Consider the following 18,570-nt stretch of genomic DNA (forward strand, 5'->3'; position numbering starts at 1 on the left):
GTTGATACGAAGGAACCACTGGTTAATCGTTTCACGTCCTATCCCCCTTAAAGGTAGGGACACACATTACCGGATCGTGCCCGTGCCGACACACGTCCGAGTGTCAGCCGTCACCCGGACAACGAAATATGTGATTAAAACAAATGTAGCGGGCCCCACTTGACCGAGCTGTGCAGGGGGAACGTCAAGGGGCCGAGGCCGGGACGGGCGGGATTCGCCGTGTTAAATTTTTCACGTGACGGACGCGGCCTGACGGTAGAATTGTCTTGTGAGCTGTGCAACTGCGCAATACTGTTCTGTGCGCAAAACATGGATGTGGAACGACTAATAGAAGAAGTCCGTAAGTTTCCTGTTCTTTACGATCAGGGAAGTGAAAACTACAGGTATATCGAGCAGATGCGCAAAACTATAGACCTATATCTCTGACGTCGATCTGTTGTAGAATTTTAGAACATGTTTTTTGCTCGCGTATCACGTCGTTTTTGGAAATCCAGAATCTACTCAGTAGGAATCAACATGGATTCCGGAAACAGCGATAGTGTGAGACCCAACTCGCCTCATTTGTTCATGAGACCCAGAAAATATTAGATACAGGCTCCCAGGTAGATGCTATTTTCCTTGACTTCCGGAAGGCGTTCGATACAGTTCCGCATTGTCGCCTGATAAACAAAGTAAGAGCCTACGGAATATCAGACCAGCTGTGTGGCTGGACTGAAGAGTTTTTAGCAAACAGAACACAGCATGTTGTTATCAATGGAGAGACGTCTACAGACATTAAAGTAACATCTGGCGTGCCACAGGGGAGTGTTATGGGACCATTGCTTTTCACAATACATATAAATGACCTAGTAGATTGTGTCGGAAGTTCCATGCGGCTTTTCGCGGATGATGCTGTAGTATACAGAGAAGATGCAGCATTAGGAAATTGTAGTGAAATGCAGGAAGATCTGCAGCGGATAGGCAGGGAGTGGCAACTGACCCTTAACATACACAAATGTAATGTATTGCGAATACATAGAAAGAAGGATCCTTTATTGTATGATTATATGATAGCGGAACAAACACTGGTAGCAGTTACTTCTGTAAAATATCTGGGAGTGGAATGATCATATAAAATTAATTGTTGGTGAGGCAGGTACCAGGTTGAGATTCATTGGGAGAGTCCTTAGAAAATGTAGTCCATCAACAAAGGAGGTGGCTTACAAAGCGCCCGTTCGACTTATACTTGAGTATTGCTCATCAGTGTGGAATCCGTACCAGATCCGGTTGACGGAGGAGATAGAGAAGATCCAAAGAAGAGCGGCGCGTTTCGTCACAGGGTTATTTGGTAAGCGTGATAGCGTTAGGGAGATGTTTAGCAAACTCAAGTGGCAGACTCTGCAAGACAGGCGCTCTGCATTGCGGTGTAGCTTGCTCGCCAGGTTTCGAGAGGGTGCGTTTCTGGATGAGGTATCGAATATATTGCTTCACCCCACTTATACCTCCCGAGGAGATCACGAATGTAAAGTTAGAGAGATTCGTCACTCACGGAGGCTTTCAGACAGTCGTTCTTCCTGCGAACCATACGCAACTGGAACACAAAAGGGAGGTGTGCTCTCCGCCACACACTGTTGGGTGGCTTGCGGAGTATTAATGTAGAATGTAGATGTAGAAAGACAGAGTTTTTCATCAAGCTAAAAGAGGATGTTTTCAATTGTACATGACTTTGAACTGAAGCCACTCATGAATGACGTATCAGTCCATCAATTCACCCCATCATCCTCCAATTCGTCAGCAAAATCTGTTTCAACACCATATCCTTCACCTGTGGGAAACGAGTCAACAGAACGTACACAGCAGCTTTTGGATCTGCTAAGGGATTCCCACAATTCGTATATAAATAACCGTAGGGATCATCCTCCAAGTTCCCCTGCATCCTCTCCAGCTTCAGAAAGTAATTCACTGAATAGTCCTCATATGTTTTTCTTACAGTACTAGAAATTTAACTGTATTATTTACTAACTGACGTATTTATCTTTCAATTACTAAAGTAATAAAATAAAAATGCTGTCCTTAAAACTTCATGTTTATTTGTGTTCTGTGTACTTTTCTTTAACCTACCTTAAAAAAAAAACAGTCAGTCGTTCTTTGGGTGAAACTGATAGTCTCCAGAAAGTGTCGTATTTTCTCAGTCTTGGTTCTAGTTTCTTTAAAAGTTCACAGAAGGTGTACTGCATCATCCTAAAATATTCAAATGGTTCTGAGCACTATGGGACTTAACATCTACGGTCATCAGCCCCCTAGAACGTAGAACTACTTGAACCTAACTAACCTAAGGACATCACATGACACCCAGTCATCACGAGGCAGAGAAAATCCCTGACCCCGCCGGAAACCCGGGCGTGGGCAGCGAGAACGCTACCGCATGAGCTCGAGCTGCGGACCCTAAAATATTCAGAACACTTAGTCTCATCATCTATGAGATGAGAAAATAATGTTCGAAACTCTCTCTGTACTGGTCTTGTTTTCCATGCACTATGGATCCACAATTTTCTTCTTCCTTTTTGCTTTCGTTCTTTTTCATCTTCGTCTAAAGCAAGTGCTATAAGTCCTGATTCACCATTACGAAAATTAGTGAACATGTTTTACAGCTTTCACAAACAGAGTCACAGATCACAGCGTCCGAGTCACTACAAGGAACAACAAAGACACGGGACGTGTCCCAGTCATGTGTGGCGTCTGCAGGAACGGACCGGAGCACGGCCGTCACTCGTCCGACACTCGGACTTTTTTTTTTCCTTTATTGATTTTCAATTCCCCCCCAAGGGGGCGGTCTGGCAGAAGCTTAGTACGCTGCTGTGCACCCTACAGAATTTGTTTTTAAGAAACGGAAGAAGAAAAGAAACAAGAAAAACAGGCGATAAAACGGTGATGTAAAGTGTAAAATGGCGGAAAAATGCGGAAAGTTAAAACAGAAAGCAAAAGGGGTGGCAATGTTAATAAAAGACACAGGAATCAGACAAGTAACATAGTACACACACAATTAACAAAACACGGCGACAATCTGGTTTGTGTTCGCAAGAGATAAAAAGCACACCCAGTGACAGTATGATGGCCGTTCGCAACACTTCCCAAAAAAACACAACACGGAACACTCACTGTAAAACACTGTACGAAAATGGCGGCAGAAAGATGACACTCCCGAGCCAAAGGCAGATGGGGGGGGGGGGGACCTGGAGGAGAGGGGAAAACAAGGAGGGAGGGGGGGAAAAACGAAAGGGGGGAACCAAGGAGGGAGAGGACTCATAACGGGGGAGAGGGGCAGGGCAGATGCGAGAGGGAATGAGAGGAGGCAGAGGAGGGAAATGCGAAAGGACTCGGGGGAGAGAAGGGGGCAGAGTGAGGGGAGGTGGGGAAAAAAGAGGATGAAAGGGGGGAGAGGGAGCCTGGGAAAAGGACAGAGGAATGGAGGGGGAGTGAGGATCAGAGTTGATAGGAGGGATAAATGGAGGGAGAGAGGGCCTCATCCGGGAGGGGGAGTTGATGGAAGCCACCTTGGGAAAGGTGTAGAGATGGAGGGTAGGGGGGACAGAACAGTGGCAGGGGGTGGGGATGGGAGAGGAGAGGATCAATCAGAGGATGAGGGGGATCGAGGTGGCGGGAGGTGTAGAGGATGCGGATGTGTTCGAGGAATAGGAGCAGATGAGGGAAAGGAATGATTCGTAGAGGATCCGCGTGGGAGACAGGAGGCGTATACAGAAGGAGAGGCGGAGTGCGTGACGCTCAAGGATCTGGAGGGACTTATAGAATTTATGGGGGGCAGATATCCAGGCAGGACGGGCATAACAGAGGATGGGACGGATTAACGATTTATAGGTGTAGAGGTTGGTAGACGGCTGCAACCCCCACATCTGGCCAGAGAGGACTTTGAGGAGTCGGAGGCAGTTGTGAGCTTCGGATCAAATGGAGCAGACATGAGGGATCCAGGTGAGGTGATGGTCAATGGTGAGGCCAAGGTAGGTGAGGGTGGGGGTGAGGTGGACAGGATGGGCGCAGACAGTAAGGGAGAAATTAAGAGCCAGAAGGAGGGAGTGGTACGACATACTATGATTGCCTGGGTCTCGGAAGGATTGATTTGCAGGAGTCACCGGTTACACCATGCAGCAAAAAGGTCAAGGTGATTCTGGAGACGGCGTCGGGACCGTTGGAGGGTAGGAGCGAGGCCGAGAAATGCAGTGCCATCAGCGTATTGCAAGAGGTGTACTGGAGGAGGGAGGGTTGGGGCATATCTGCCGTGTACAGGAAGTAGAGGAGAGGGGAGAGGACAGAGCCCTGGGGCACACCTGCACAGGGGTAGAAGGTGTGGGAATTGGCATTATGGATGGTAACATAGGAGGGGCGGTGGGAGAGGAAGGAGGCCATCAGACAGATGTAGTTGATAGGAAGGGCGTAGGTTTGAAGTTTAAACAGGAGACTGGGATGCCAGACACGGTCGTAGGCCTTTTCAAGGTGGAGGGAGACAAAAATGGCAGAGTGACGGGAGTTAACCTGGAGGGAGAGGCGATGAGTGAGGCGGAGCAGCTGGTCATTGGCAGAGAAGGAAGGTCGAAAGCCACATTGGGTGTTGGGGAGTAGGTGGTTTTGGCGGAGGGTGTGATGGATGCGCCAGGAAAGGATGGATTCTGAGAGCTTGCTGAACACCGATGTGAGATAGATAGGACGATAGGAAGAGGCATCAGATGGAGGCTTGTTTGGTTTGGAGATCATCAGGATACGGGAGGTTTTCCACAGGTCGGGATACAAGCCAGTGGCAAGGATGACATTGTAGAGGGTGGCAAGGATTGAAAGGAAGGAGGGAGGGCAGTGTTTGAGGTGGCGGTAGGTAATGCAGTCGTGGCCGGGAGCAGTGTTGCGTTTACTGCGGAGTGTGAGGCTGATGTCCCGTGTAGTGATTGGAGTGTTAAGTTCAGATGGTCGTGTGTGGCCCAAGTACTGGAAGCTAGGAGCAAGGGGAGGAACAGAGGTATTCGTACGGTCCATGACGACAGGGAAGAGGGAATAATCAAAGTGGGGATCATCTGGGATGGAAAAAACATCAAAGAGGTGAGAGGCAAAGTGGTTGGCCTTACTGAGGTTGTCAGGAAAGGGACGGTCATTAAGGAGGAGAGGGTACTGGGGGGGGGGGGGGGGCTGTTCCCAGTAAAGCGGTGGGAAGCAGACCAATACCTGAAAGAGTTTATGGGAAGCGTGGTGTTCAGTTGTGTACATGTCTGGCGCCAGGCACGGCGTTTCTTCGCAGTAAGCAGGTTGCGGATGTGTCGTTGTAATTGCCCGGACGTGTGTGTCCCGACCTTAATAAAGCCCTGTTAACAGTAAGATACACCAGGATGCGTTTGCTGTTTCAACAGCAGAGCAGTCAGAGACAGACAGTTTGCTCACCGGCGGCACACGCAGGAACTTGTGGGCGAGCGCCTGCCCGTGGCTGAGGCCGGCGTGCAGCTGCGAGTCTTCGGGCGCGGGGCACGAACCCGGGACCGCTGACCGTACGACGGCGCAAAGCAGCCGCCCGTCGCGCCACGCCGCGGCCACACTTGGAACATCGCGGCCCGACGCCGCGCGCAGCCACGCCAGCAGCTTCCCGCGCCGCCCGTCAGATGGCCGCAGCGCTGCAACCCACAACAGCCGGCAGCCGTTACACGCAACGTGTCTTCCGCTACAGCTTCATTTTAACACAATTAGATACTCAAGCGGTGCTGGACTTTCATTTTAACACAATTGGATACTCAAGCGGTGCCGGACTTGTCTCCCATGTAAACTCTTCACGCATCTTAACACGAAGAGGATCCTCACGGTTCGAGAAATGTTTTTTTAAAATTATGCCCCCCCCCCCCTCTCTGTCCCCGAGCCATTAAAGAATCGAACATCTCCGCAAGACAAGCTAGTTTGCCACGTATCTCTACACTTTTATAATTGAAAATAAGGGAGATTTTTATATCCTTGTCAAAAAATAAGGGAGACTAATAGCACGGCAAAATTTCGCCAAAAATCAAAGCAGTATTTGTAAAAGTAGACTATTTATTTATACATATTTTGCAACAGATTTAGCCTCAGTCAGTAGTTTTACATCATTTTTAGCAAATTCAAAGTAGTCACTACACGAATAAGGAAAATTCATGGCAACTTGTAGTTCAGATTTGATTAAGTTTGTACTACTTCTGTTCCTTACATCAGTCCACTTATTATTCGTAAGAGAAAATACTCTTCCAGTGTGAGCATTACTTCCTGGTATACTCATAACAAAACAAACCAACTTACCCAAGTTTTCAAAATTAACATTATTTGATTTCAAAGTTGTAACAATCTGTATCCATTTATGGCTAACATTACCATCTAAAGATACAGCACATGTAATTGCATCTTTAGAACGACAAAACTCCTCATAAAATTCATCTTCATTAATACAATCCATCTTAACATATTCTACAACTTCATGCATGTCATTGAATGTCAATTCCCTTTTTAGACGTAGTAGGATTAACTCTACCTAAGTAAGAATATAAGCAATCATAAAATTCAATGAAGTTGTTCTCACTACTAGATTTCAAATTTAAATCAAGAACAGAGGCTAATAATTTATCAGTACCACTACCAAACAACCTATCTTCCTTTCTCTGTCTAATTTTACTAATTAGTAAGTTTACAACTTCATGAGATTCCAAGTATTCATGTGATGTAAACAATCGTTCTTGCCGCCATGCGCAATGCTAAACTCCCGTTTGCAAATTTAGCAGTTTGCTTTAAAAGCTTTTGACCGTGCTGGTCCAAACCAGGAATATAAAGCTTCGCATTTCGTAAGATATTTACACATATAGTTTGCTTTCTTTTGGTGGCGTTTTAGCTTCGTCTTCGCAGGCCATCATAAAATCTTGAAGAAACAATGTCACATCTAACCGCCAAGCGTCGGTCGATCATTCCAAAGATATTCAATAGACATTATGTCATCATCTATGGTCGGAGGTCGATATAGAATCAGTTGTCTGTGCTGTTTACGAACGAATCCTGACAGTGCGTGCAAAATTTTAATGATTGAAAAATATTTTTGCATACCGGTACGTGATGAGAAAAATAAAGTTAAAAATGGAAAATAAACGACCACTGAGCCTGAAAATACGGGAGCCGGGAGATTATGAAACAATGTTTCTAAATACGGGAGATCTCGGGAAATACGGGAGAGCTGGTCACCCTACCTCTACATCTAAAACTAAATTTTGCAAACCAATGTGAGGCGCATAGCAGAGGATATCATTTATTATGGTTCTTCATGTTCCAGTCATACCTGGAGCGCAGGAGGAATGATTGTATGAATGCGTCTGTGATTGCAGTTATTATTCTAATCTTATGTCCACGATTCTTATCTTAGCGATACGTATGGGATTGTAGTATATTACTGGAGTAATCTTAAAGCCGATTCTTGAAACTCTGTTAATAGATTTCCTCGGGACAATTTACGTCTGTCTCCAAGAATCTTCCATTTCAGTCCTTCAGTATCTCCGTGACACTCTCCCAGGGATTAAACACACCTGTGACCATTTGTGCTGCCCTTCTCTGTATCTGTTCAATATCCACTGTTAGCCCTATCTGGCACGGGTCCCACACACTTGAACAACAGTCTAGAACCGGTCGCACGAGTGATTTGTAAGCAATCTTCTTTGTAGACTGATTGCACTTCACATATTCTGCCAATAAACCACCTGCTTTACCCAAGACTGAAACTATGTGATCATCCTATTTTATATCCCTAAGAAGTGTTAAACTGAAGTATTTGTATGAGTTGACCTATTCCAACAGTGATTCACTAGGTTTCTTTGTTTTGTGAAGTGGAAGGTTTTACATTTCTGAACAGGGCCTTCTTCAACCTACTCGAGGCAATGGGCGTATTAGCATACTGGGGCCCACATGACCATGACAGAGCAATATTTTGTTATAATATACAAAGAAAGTACACAAGCTAGGTTGTAAATATATTTTTATTTCTATACAGTCACATTAAATGAATAGATAATATAATCCACAACAATAACTCTTTTAACATTCATAGGTTATTGCTTTCCTGCTTTCCCTTCTTTCCTTTGAACTGGGTTTCCATCTGAGTTTTTCATATTCATGCAAGTGGTTCTCTTTTCTCCAAAGGTCTCATTAATTTTCCTGTAGGCAGTATCTATCTTACCCCTAGTAAGATAAGCCTCTACGCCCTTACGTTTGTCCTATAGTCATCCCTGCTTAGCCATTTTGCACATCCTGTCGATCTCATTTCTGAGACGTTTGTATTCCTTTTTGCCTGCACCATTTACGGCACTTTTTTTTATTTTGTCCTTTCCTCAGTTAAATTCAATATTTCTTCTGTTACCCAAGAATTTCTACTAGCCCTCGTCTTTTTACCTATGTGATCCTCTGCTGCCTTCACTATTTCATCTCACAAAGCTCCCCATTCTTTTTCTATTGTATTTCTTTCCGCATTCTTGTCAATCGTTCCCTAATACTCTTCCTGAAATTCTCTGCAACCTCTAGTTCTTTCAATTTATCCAGGTTCCATCTCCTCAGATTCCCACCTTTTTGCAGTTTCTTCAGTTTCAATCTACAGTTCATAACCAATAAATTGTGGTCAGAGTCCATGTCTGCCCCTGGAAATGTCTTACAATTTAAAATCTGGTTCCTGAATCTCTGTCTTACCATTATACAATCTATCTGAAACCTTTTAGTATCTCCAGGCTTCTTCCATGTATACAACCTTCCCTCGTGATTCTTGAACCAAGTGTTAGCTGAAGAAAGCAGGTGTTGACAGATGTGAAAATTACCGAACTATCAGTTTAATAAGCCATGGGTGCAAAATACTAACACGAATTCTTAACAGACGAATGGAAAAACTGGTAGAAGCAGATCTCGGGGAAGATCAGTTTGGATCCCGTAGAAATGTTGGAACACGTGAGGCAATACTGACCCTATGACTTATCTTAGAAAATAGAGTAAGGAAACGCAAACCTACGTTAAATGCAGACATTCCGTCTCTAACTCTTGCTCTTCAACGCCTTCGTAATACATTTCAACAAATTCGTTGCAACTTCGTCTCAGCTCTTCCGAATTCAGATTTTTCAAGCGAAAAAATAAACCAAAAAATTGACTAATGTTCTCATACGAACTTAAACGCTGTTTTAGATGAACGCTCAGGATATCAATTATGTGAAGAAAGGTTTCTACTCTTTTCCATTGAGTTGGACTGACGGTGCAGGGCCATAAAAAACTCTGGCGTGAGCTTCTACGTTTTGTTCCTTGAGACAGGTACTTGTAATCAGATTCCAGATTCCGGGTTTGTTTCTTAGGCAGACGTCTCGAAGTCATCAAATTTATTGCTGAGGTTAATGATAAAATCATCAAGTGAAGCGAACAAATTAACTGCAACGTGCTGTGTTATTGTTTCTATCTGAAGATAATTACTTGTTTTGTCTATTCTTTCCAATATAGAGCTCCAAGTTTCCGTTAATATAATAAATTCTAGCTTTCCCATTTTCCTGGATAGACTAAGGGCTCCGTCTTTAGTTTCTCTATCCTGTTCTGTATCTTCCACGATGGACATCGAAGTTTCTATAATTTGTTTATGACCTTCGTGCAAGAAGCATACTGCATCAGCTTGAGCTGACCATCTGGTTTTGGAAAGAGTTTTGACAACATTTTTGGACCTAAATGTTCTGTCAATACATTCCATCGATGGATTGAGTTCGAAAAAAGTTGTTCACTTTCTGAATCACTTCAAAAAAACTTTGTTGCCTCTCATACATACGCAGCAGCCTGGACACCTACCATGTTTAGTGAATGTCCTGCACATGGTACAAGAGTGGCAAATTCACATTATCCCTTGATTCTTGCTTGTAGACCAGTATACTGCCCCGACATATTTCAAGCATTGTCGTAGCTTTATCATCTGTAATATTTTATGGGAATATCATGATTCTCTAAAAAATTCACGATGGTTTCGGCTCGGATATATGGTCTTTAATAGGTATACATTTCAGGAACCTTTTAATAGGAACACAGTTTTTCACGTACAGACTGTCAACACTAATAGAAAAATATTTTGCTAATTTAACTTCATTCATAATCTTTTTAGGACGTTTTTTCCCATTACGCCACCGGCCGCTGTGGGCGAGCGGTTCTAGGCGTTTCAGTCCGGAACCGCGCTGCTGCTACGGTCGCAGGTTCGAATCCGGCCTCGGGCATTGATGTGTGTGATGTCCTTAGGTTAGTTAGGTTTAAGTGGTTTTCAGTTATATGGGACTGATGACCTCAGATGTTAAGTCCCATAGTGCTTAGAGGCATTTGAACCATTTGAACCCACACATCAAAAAATATTACAGATATTCGCTGATAAAAAGGAAGTGTTACCTTTTCCAGGATTCCCAAATTTTTGGAAATGATTTACACGAAGTGCCTCGAATTCACTCCATAATTGCACACATCCCAAATATTTTCCATTGTTGGGAGATACTAGGATTTCCTTGTGACCGCGAAATGGAAGCCCTATCGAAGCCAAAAATTTTACAACAGCTCCAATCCGTTTAAGTACATTTCTCCATTAATTCACTTCTTTTTGATGTTGAGATAGTAAGTCTGTATCTATTCTACCAACCGTTTTGTTTCGTGCCAGATAAGTCATCATAGATTGCCTATGTGCTGGGCTGTTTACATGCGTTAAAATTATGTTATTAATGTGCTTCTAATCAGTACATCCTCTTGGAGAGCGTAGATTCACACTAGAAGAGTCAAATAAGCAGCATGAAAAATAGAGTTTTTCGAAGGCGAGTACAACAACCGTTTTGTTTCGATGCTTTCATTGTTCTTTAATTTGCAAATAAATAATACTTTGGTGAAATACATAGTTACTGATTTATTACCATCTTAGTAGGTTCAGGATGCCTCGGAAAAGTCGGAATCTATATTTTGAAAATATACAGGTCCGTAACGAATCAAAATTTCGCGATTTCTTCCTGTAAAATTTTCATGAAAATAATCATCGCGATCGTATGATGTTTCTTCTAGGTTGGAAAACTGTTGTTCAACTGCCACAGTTGTCGATGTTATTGAAGTCACCAAAGTTGTTGCACTTTCCTCATAGGGACTGTCGGTTTCTGATTCAATCTCTTTTCCTAAATTGGCAGAAAATTCAAATTTGTGTAGAACCTGAATGTTCAGAAATTTCCGCAATTTGTAATCGAGACGACTCATCATCAGGAGGATTTATTATCTGACTATTACTCTTAGAAGTTGATCCATTAGTAGTAGTAAAATATGCTGTTAATTTTGGTAACTTTTCAACTACTTCTTTCTGAGTCACAGATTTTTCTTTTTTGCAGATCCACTAGGATATTTTATATTATAGTTCAGTATTTATTTTTACGCAGAAAATAGCCGCTAATACAAAACAAAACAGGCAAACGACGACTTAATCAAAGAATAACTCAGAGCACTGTCAATGACAACCTAACGTCACAAAGCAGCAGACAAATACAGGGGAATTCCCGATCGACAAGTCGGTTTATTTAAGTCGGTCGGTCATGTTTACTTTTACATCGCTACTCTCTTCATGCAGAACTGTGCACTGCACAAAGCTAATAAGCAAGTAGGTATTGTAGTCAGTCATTATCGGTCGACTTTATCGAAATTAAATTTGTTTTTCGGTAATAAATATTGGTCATCGTTTGGTGATCTGTCAGAAGAACTAGGGGACTCATATCGATCGCGGGACCCAGGGTGCTTGGTTTTTGCACTATCAGACATGGCCTTGTGTCCATCGTACCTGATTTGCTGATAGTCAGTTCGATCACCACGTATGCACAACTTTTGTACAATGTCAGTGCCATGTTCCCAACTCCAAACATGCCATGACCGACAGACCCAGCAATGGTCGTGCCTTTCCATTCAGCTCAGACAATGTAACCATTATTGGTTGTTGTGTACATAGTTCCGCATAGTCAGCACATACACAACTTTCCCACTAGAGCGCGTCTCCCGCTAAGCACAACAGCTGAGGCGCAGCGCTCGTCCGTCTCTGCACTATGAGATGGCGCTGCCTTAGAGACGGACCAAATTCTGCTTCCGCCGATCTGCGTATTAATATGTAACCCAGCCAATGAGATTGCTACTAACGTAGAACCTTTTCTCCTCGCAGATCACACTCGGGCAGTGATACCTGAGTGCTCGAGGTATTACAACGATTGTACAGACCTCCAATTAGTCAATCTGCATTAGTCTGCATTAGTCTATAGTCCAGTTTCAGTCTGCGCCTAATAAGATTATCATATTCCTGTACATAGCCATGAAGAGCAATGTATAGACACTTTGTCAAGTAATTGAGATATGTAAGAATAAGATTAACGCTCCAAGACCAAAGGAACTTCAGATTGTCAATTGTAAACAGCATCCAGAATCAAGTTACGTAATGTCTATGATTTTTATTATTTCCATAAATGTCTGTGAAAATTAATCAAGTTCTGTTTAAAGTTGGTCACCGTCAATCTGCTACTCTAAGCGTGCAAGTGGCATTTCTATGGTCTGACCTAATGGCAGAAGATGAACACGCCTCGATAAGACCACGAGACATATTGCTGACACTCGCCTACTTCGTTAGAGCGACAAGTCAAATAATCTGATGGTGTGTGTACCGAAGGTCTTAGAGTATGCACGCTACATTGGTATTCATAGGATAGTGTAGACCTGACCCCAACCAAAACTCTCATCTTTCACATCTGGCCATTCAAAATTTGTAATGTTAATCTGTCATTGCACAGAACATGCATAACTAAGAAAGACTTTTCCTTCTGCCACTCAGTAAGTACTGCTCAGCAAAAAGAGTATTACTACAATGAATTGCTGACACTCCTGAACAACAGGTACGGCAAGTCATTTAGGGTGAGCAGCTCACCACGGGAACCCCTTCACAATTGTGGTGTCATCTACAATCACTAATGGACCTCACACTAATGCCAGACACAACACTTTGGACATTATAGAAACTCCTGTCTCAAGGTGGAACCTCTATATAGGAAGTTGGGTCTAGCAGTCTAGGGGACTGATGACCTCAGAAGTTACGTCCCATAGTGCTTTACACCAAATATCTCACAGCACCTCATCCCAGGGCTTTCTGCCTCGATGTCATCATGGGCCACGAATCGCAGTTTGTTCAAATGGTTCAAATGGTTCTGAGCACTATGGGACTTAACATCTGTGGTCATCAGTCCCCTAGAACTTAGAACTGCTTAAACCCAACTAACCTAAGGACATCACACACATCCATGCCCGAGGCAGGATTCGAACCTGCGACCGTAGCGGTCACGCGGTTCCAGACTGAAGCGCCTAGAACCTCACGGCCACACGGCGGGCAATCGCGGTTTGTCCTGACTGTGTTAGGTAACGGGGTATAATATGGCCATACAGCAGCTTTGCTCGCAATGGAAATATCAGCTATGGAAAATATGGATGGGATGTGAAAAGCACGAAGACAAGTCAATATATTTATAAAACTGAAACTTCCTGGCAGATTAAAACTGTGTGCCCGACCGAGACTCGAACTCGGGACCTTTGTCTTTGAGGGGCAAGTGCTCTACTGGCAGAAGTAAAGCTGTGAGTACCGGCCGCGTTGTGCTTCGGTAGCTCAGTTGGTAGAGCACTTGCCCGCGATAGGTAAAGGTCCCGAGTTCGAGTCTCGGTCGGGCACACAGTTTTAATCTGCCAGGAAGTTTCATATCAGCGCACACTCCGCTGCAGAGTGAAAATCTCATTCGGGAATAAATTTATAGATTCACCATTCCCTGATAAAGAGAAGTGTGCGCAGTGGGAAAGAGGAGCCTATTTCTGAACATTCAAAGCAATTTGCCAAGCTATACACCACTGTGATATTTTAACAAGATTTGAATTAATATTTATGCAGCTTCTTTGAAACAGTACTTCGTTATAGATAACTGCGTCATCTGCAAAAGTCTCATGTTGCTATAAACATTGTCTGCAAGGTAATTAATATACCGTATGAACAGCAAGGGTCCCAACACACCTCCATGGGATACACCCGAAGTTGCTGCTACATCTCACGATGATTCTCCATCCAAGATATCATGCCGTGTCCTCCCTACCAAAAAGTCCTCAAATCCAGTCATAAATTTCACTCGATACCTAATATGATCGTACTCAGTAATCGTAGGTGCGGTACTGAGTCAAATGCTTTTGGGAAATCAAGAAATACAGCATCTATCTGGTTGCTTTCATCCAAAGCTTTCAGTATATCATGTGAGAAAAGTGCATGTTGGGTTGCACATCGTCGATGTTTTAAGAATCCACGCTGGTTGGCATTGAGGTGGTCATGCTGTTCAAGATACTTCATTATGTTGGCGCAGAGAATCTGTTCTACGATTCTACAATAAATCGGTGTCAAGGATATTGGACGGTAGTTTTGAAGATCACTTCTTCTGCCCTTCTTGTTGATGGGTGTCCCTTTTTCCAAGAAGTGGTTCAAATGGCTCTGAGCACTATGGGACTTAACATTTGAGGTCATCAGTCACCTAGAACTTAAAACTCCTTAAATCTAACTAACCTAAGGACATCACCCACATCCATGTTCGAGGCAGGATTCGAACCTGTGACTGTAGCGGTCGCGCGGTTCCAGACTAAAGCGCCTAGAACCGCTCGACCACTGTGGCCGGCTCTAAGAAGTGGGCACAGTCTGTTTCTTCCAGAGATCTTCGATAGATTACATTTAAAAGTTGAGCTAACTCAGCCGCAAATTCAGCATAGAATCTGACACGAATTCCATTGGGACACGGTGCTTTGTTCAGTTTTAAATATTTCAGCTGTTTATCAACACCACTGGCACTAACACTTATTCCATTCCTCTTTCCAGTAGGACGATGATTAAATTGGGGCAGTTTTCTGGGTTTACCTTTGTAAATGAGCATTTGAAACCGGGGACAAGCATTTCAAATTTTGCTTTACTACCCTCAGTTTCAGTTCCTGTGGCATTCATCAGGACACTAACTTTGGTGCCACAAACAGACTTCCCATAGGACCAGAATTACTTTCAGTTCTGTGAAAGATCACATGACAACATCCTGCTACAGTAGTCATTGAAGGCATCAAGCATTGCTGTCTCGTTGATCTCAATGTTTATGACATCCTATCTTCTGAGTTACACTGACGAGCCAAGGAAACTGGTACACCTGTTTAATATCATGGATGGTCCCCGCGAACACGCAGAAATGCCGCAACACGACGTCGCATGCACTCGACTTATATCTGAGGTAGTACCAGTGGGTGGAAATTTCTTCAGAACACCACCTTACAAGGCATCCCAGGAATGATAAATACTGTTCACGCCTGGGGAGTTTGGTGGCCAGCGGAAGTGTTTAAACTCAGAACAGTGTTCCTGGAGCCACACTGTAGCAATTCTGGACTTGTGGGGTGTCGCACTGTCCTGCTGGAATTGCCCAAGTCCATCGGAAAGTACAATGGACGTGAATCGATGCAGGCGATCATACTTGTCACCTGTCGAGACGGATCTAGACGTATCAGGAGTCCCATATGACTCCAACTGCACACGTCCCACACCATTACAGAGCCTCCACCAGCTTGAACAGTCCCCTTCTGACATGCAGGGCCCTTGGATTCATGAGGTGGTCTCCATACCCGTACACTTCCATCTGCTCGATATAATTTACACGACACTCATCTGACCAGGCTACATGTTTCCAGTGCAGCAGTCGAATTTTGGTGCTGACGGGCCCAGGCGAGACGTAAAGCTTTGTGTCCTGCAGTCATCAAGGGTACACGAGTGGGCCTTCAGCTCCAAAAGCCCATATTGTTGAATAGTTCGCGCACTGAGAATTGTTGATGGCCTAGCATTGAAATCTGCAGCAATTTGCGGGAGGGCTGCACCTCTACATCTACATCTACATCCATACTCCGCAAGCCACCAGACGGTGTGTGGCGGAGGGTACCCTGAGTACCTCTATCGGTTCTCCCTTCTGTTCCAGTCTCGTATTGTTCGTGGAAAGAAGGATTGTCGGTATGCTTCTGTGTGGGCTCTAATCTCTCTGATTTTATCCTCGTGGTCTCTTCGCGAGATATACGTAGGAGGGAGCAATATACTGCTCCACTCCTCGGTCAAGCTATGTTCTCCAAACTTCAACAAAAGCCCGTACCGAGCTACTGAGCGTTTCTCCTGCAGAGTCTTCCACTGTTTATCTATCATCTCCGTAATGCTTTCGCGATTACTAAATGATCCTGTAACGAAGCGCGCTGCTCTCCGTTGGATCTTCTCTATCTCTTCTATCAACCCTATCTGGTACGGATCCCACACTGCTGAGCAGTATTCAAGTAGTGGGCGAACAAGCGTACTGTATCCTACTTCCTTTGTTATCGGATTGCATTTCCTTAGGATTCTTCCAATGAATCTCTGTCTGGCATCTGCTTTACCGACGATCAACTTTATATGATCATTTCATTTGAAATCACTCCTAATGCCTACTCCCAGATAATGTATGGAATTAACTGCTTCCAATTGCTGACCTGCTATGTTGTACCTAAATGATAAGGGATCTATCTTTCTATGTATTCGCAGCACATCACATTTGTCTACATTGAGATTCAATTGCCATTCCCTGCACCATGCGTCAATTCGCTGCAGATCCTCCTGCATTTCAGTACAATTTTCCATTGTTATCAGTTGCAAAGCGATTTAGAAAAGATTGCTGTATGGTGTGTCAGGTGGCAGTTGACGCTAAATAACGAAAAGTGTGAGATGATCCACATGAGTTCCAAAAGAAATCCGTTGGAATTCGATTACTCGATAAATAGTAAAATTCTCAAGGCTGTCAATTCAACTAAGTAACTGGGTGTTAAAATTACGAACAACTTCAGTTGGAAGGACCACATAGATAATATTGTCGGGAAGGCGAGCCAAAGGTTACGTTTCGTTGGCAGGACACTTAGAAGATGCAACAAGTCCACTAAAGAGACAGCTTACACTACACTCGTTCGTCCTCTGTTAGAATATTGCTGCGTGGTGTGGGATCCTTACCAGGTGGGATTGACGGAGGACATCGAAAGGGTGCAAAAAAGGGCAGCTCGTTTTGTATTATCACGTTATAGGGGAGAGAGTGTGGCAGATATGATACACGAGTTGGGATGGAAGTCATTACAGCATAGACGTTTTTCGTCGCGGCGAGACCTTTTTACGAAATTTCAGTCACCAACTTTCTCTTCCGAATGCGAAAATATTTTGTTGAGCCCAACCTACATAGGTAGGAATGATCATCAAAATAAAATAAGAGAAATCAGAGCTCGAACAGAAAGGTTTAGGTGTTCGTTTTTCCCGCTCGCTGTTCGGGAGTGGAATAGTAGAGAGATAGTATGATTGTGGTTCGATGAACCCTCTGCCAAGCACTTAAATGTGAACTGCAGAGTAGTCATGTACATGTAGATGTTACAACCTCTCGATATACCACAGCATCATCCGCATAAAGCCTCAGTGAACTTCCGATGTCATCCACAAGGTCATTTATGTATATTGTGAATAGCAACGGTCCTACGACACTCCCCTGCGGCACACCTGAAATCCCTCTTACTACGGAAGACTTCTCTCCGTTGAGAATGACATGCTGCGTTCTGTTATGTAGGAACTCTTCAGTCCAATCAATGGGTCTGATAGTCCATATGCTCTTACTTTGTTCATTAAACGACTGTGGTGAACTGTATCGAAGTCAAGAAACACGGCATCCACCTGTGAACCCGTGTCTATGGCCATCTGAGTCTCGTGAACGATTCACTTCAGTGACGAGTGAAGTTGGTCCCGTTCTTACAGGATCTTTTTCTGGCCGCAGCGATGTTAAAAATTTGACGTTTTACCAGATTCCTGATATTCACGCTATACTAGTGAAATGGCCGTTCGGGAAAATCCCCACTTCATCGTTACGTCGGACGTGTTATTCCCCATCGCTCGTGCGCCGACTATAACACCACCCACAAACTCACTTAAATCTTGATGGCCTACCATTGTAGCAGCAGTGACCGATCTAACAACTGCGCCAGACACTTGTTATTTTACATAGGCGATGTCAACCGCAGCGCCATATTCTTGCTGTTTACATGTCTCTGTATTTGAATACGCATCCCTGTACCAGTTGGTTTGGCGCTTCAGTGTATATATCTCATACAAAGATCCAGTTTTGCTGGTGCTTTTAGTGGAATATACGGATACCGGGCGCAAAATGTGTTGCGAATTGAGTTAGCAGTAAAGAAGTAATAACTGAAAACCTCATGTTGAAGTCAAAGCTGTCCTGTCGCAGCAGCGAAAATGTAGCAGGCGAAAAACTTTCTTCATTGTTATTCGGTAGGTGTCAGCGAGAAAAAGTCCGAAGAGGCTTGAAACTATGTGTAAAATTTTTTGGGAATTGGTAATTGCTGTCACTTTGCATTCTCAAATAATTTGGGCGCCGCACGTTACGTTGCCTCGAAACGTAAACTTAGATCTACCTTTATCACCTCATTTATCAT

The 18,570-nt window shown here is 43.9% G+C and overlaps 1 protein-coding gene across 1 annotated transcript in view; it reads right to left on the reverse strand.

The window, feature by feature from the left end:
• LOC126293450 (uncharacterized) overlaps window positions 1–18,570 on the reverse strand; it is an 807,495-nt gene that overhangs the window by 185,152 nt on the left and 603,773 nt on the right. Inside the window, exon 5 of the mRNA XM_049986682.1 lies at window positions 5,419–5,645. Coding sequence (XP_049842639.1) covers window positions 5,419–5,645 — 227 coding nt within the window. The remainder of the gene's footprint in view (window positions 1–5,418; window positions 5,646–18,570) is intronic.

The sequence above is a fragment of the Schistocerca gregaria genome, chromosome 10 (assembly GCF_023897955.1).
Source record: "Schistocerca gregaria isolate iqSchGreg1 chromosome 10, iqSchGreg1.2, whole genome shotgun sequence".
Lineage (NCBI taxonomy): Eukaryota > Metazoa > Arthropoda > Insecta > Orthoptera > Acrididae > Schistocerca > Schistocerca gregaria.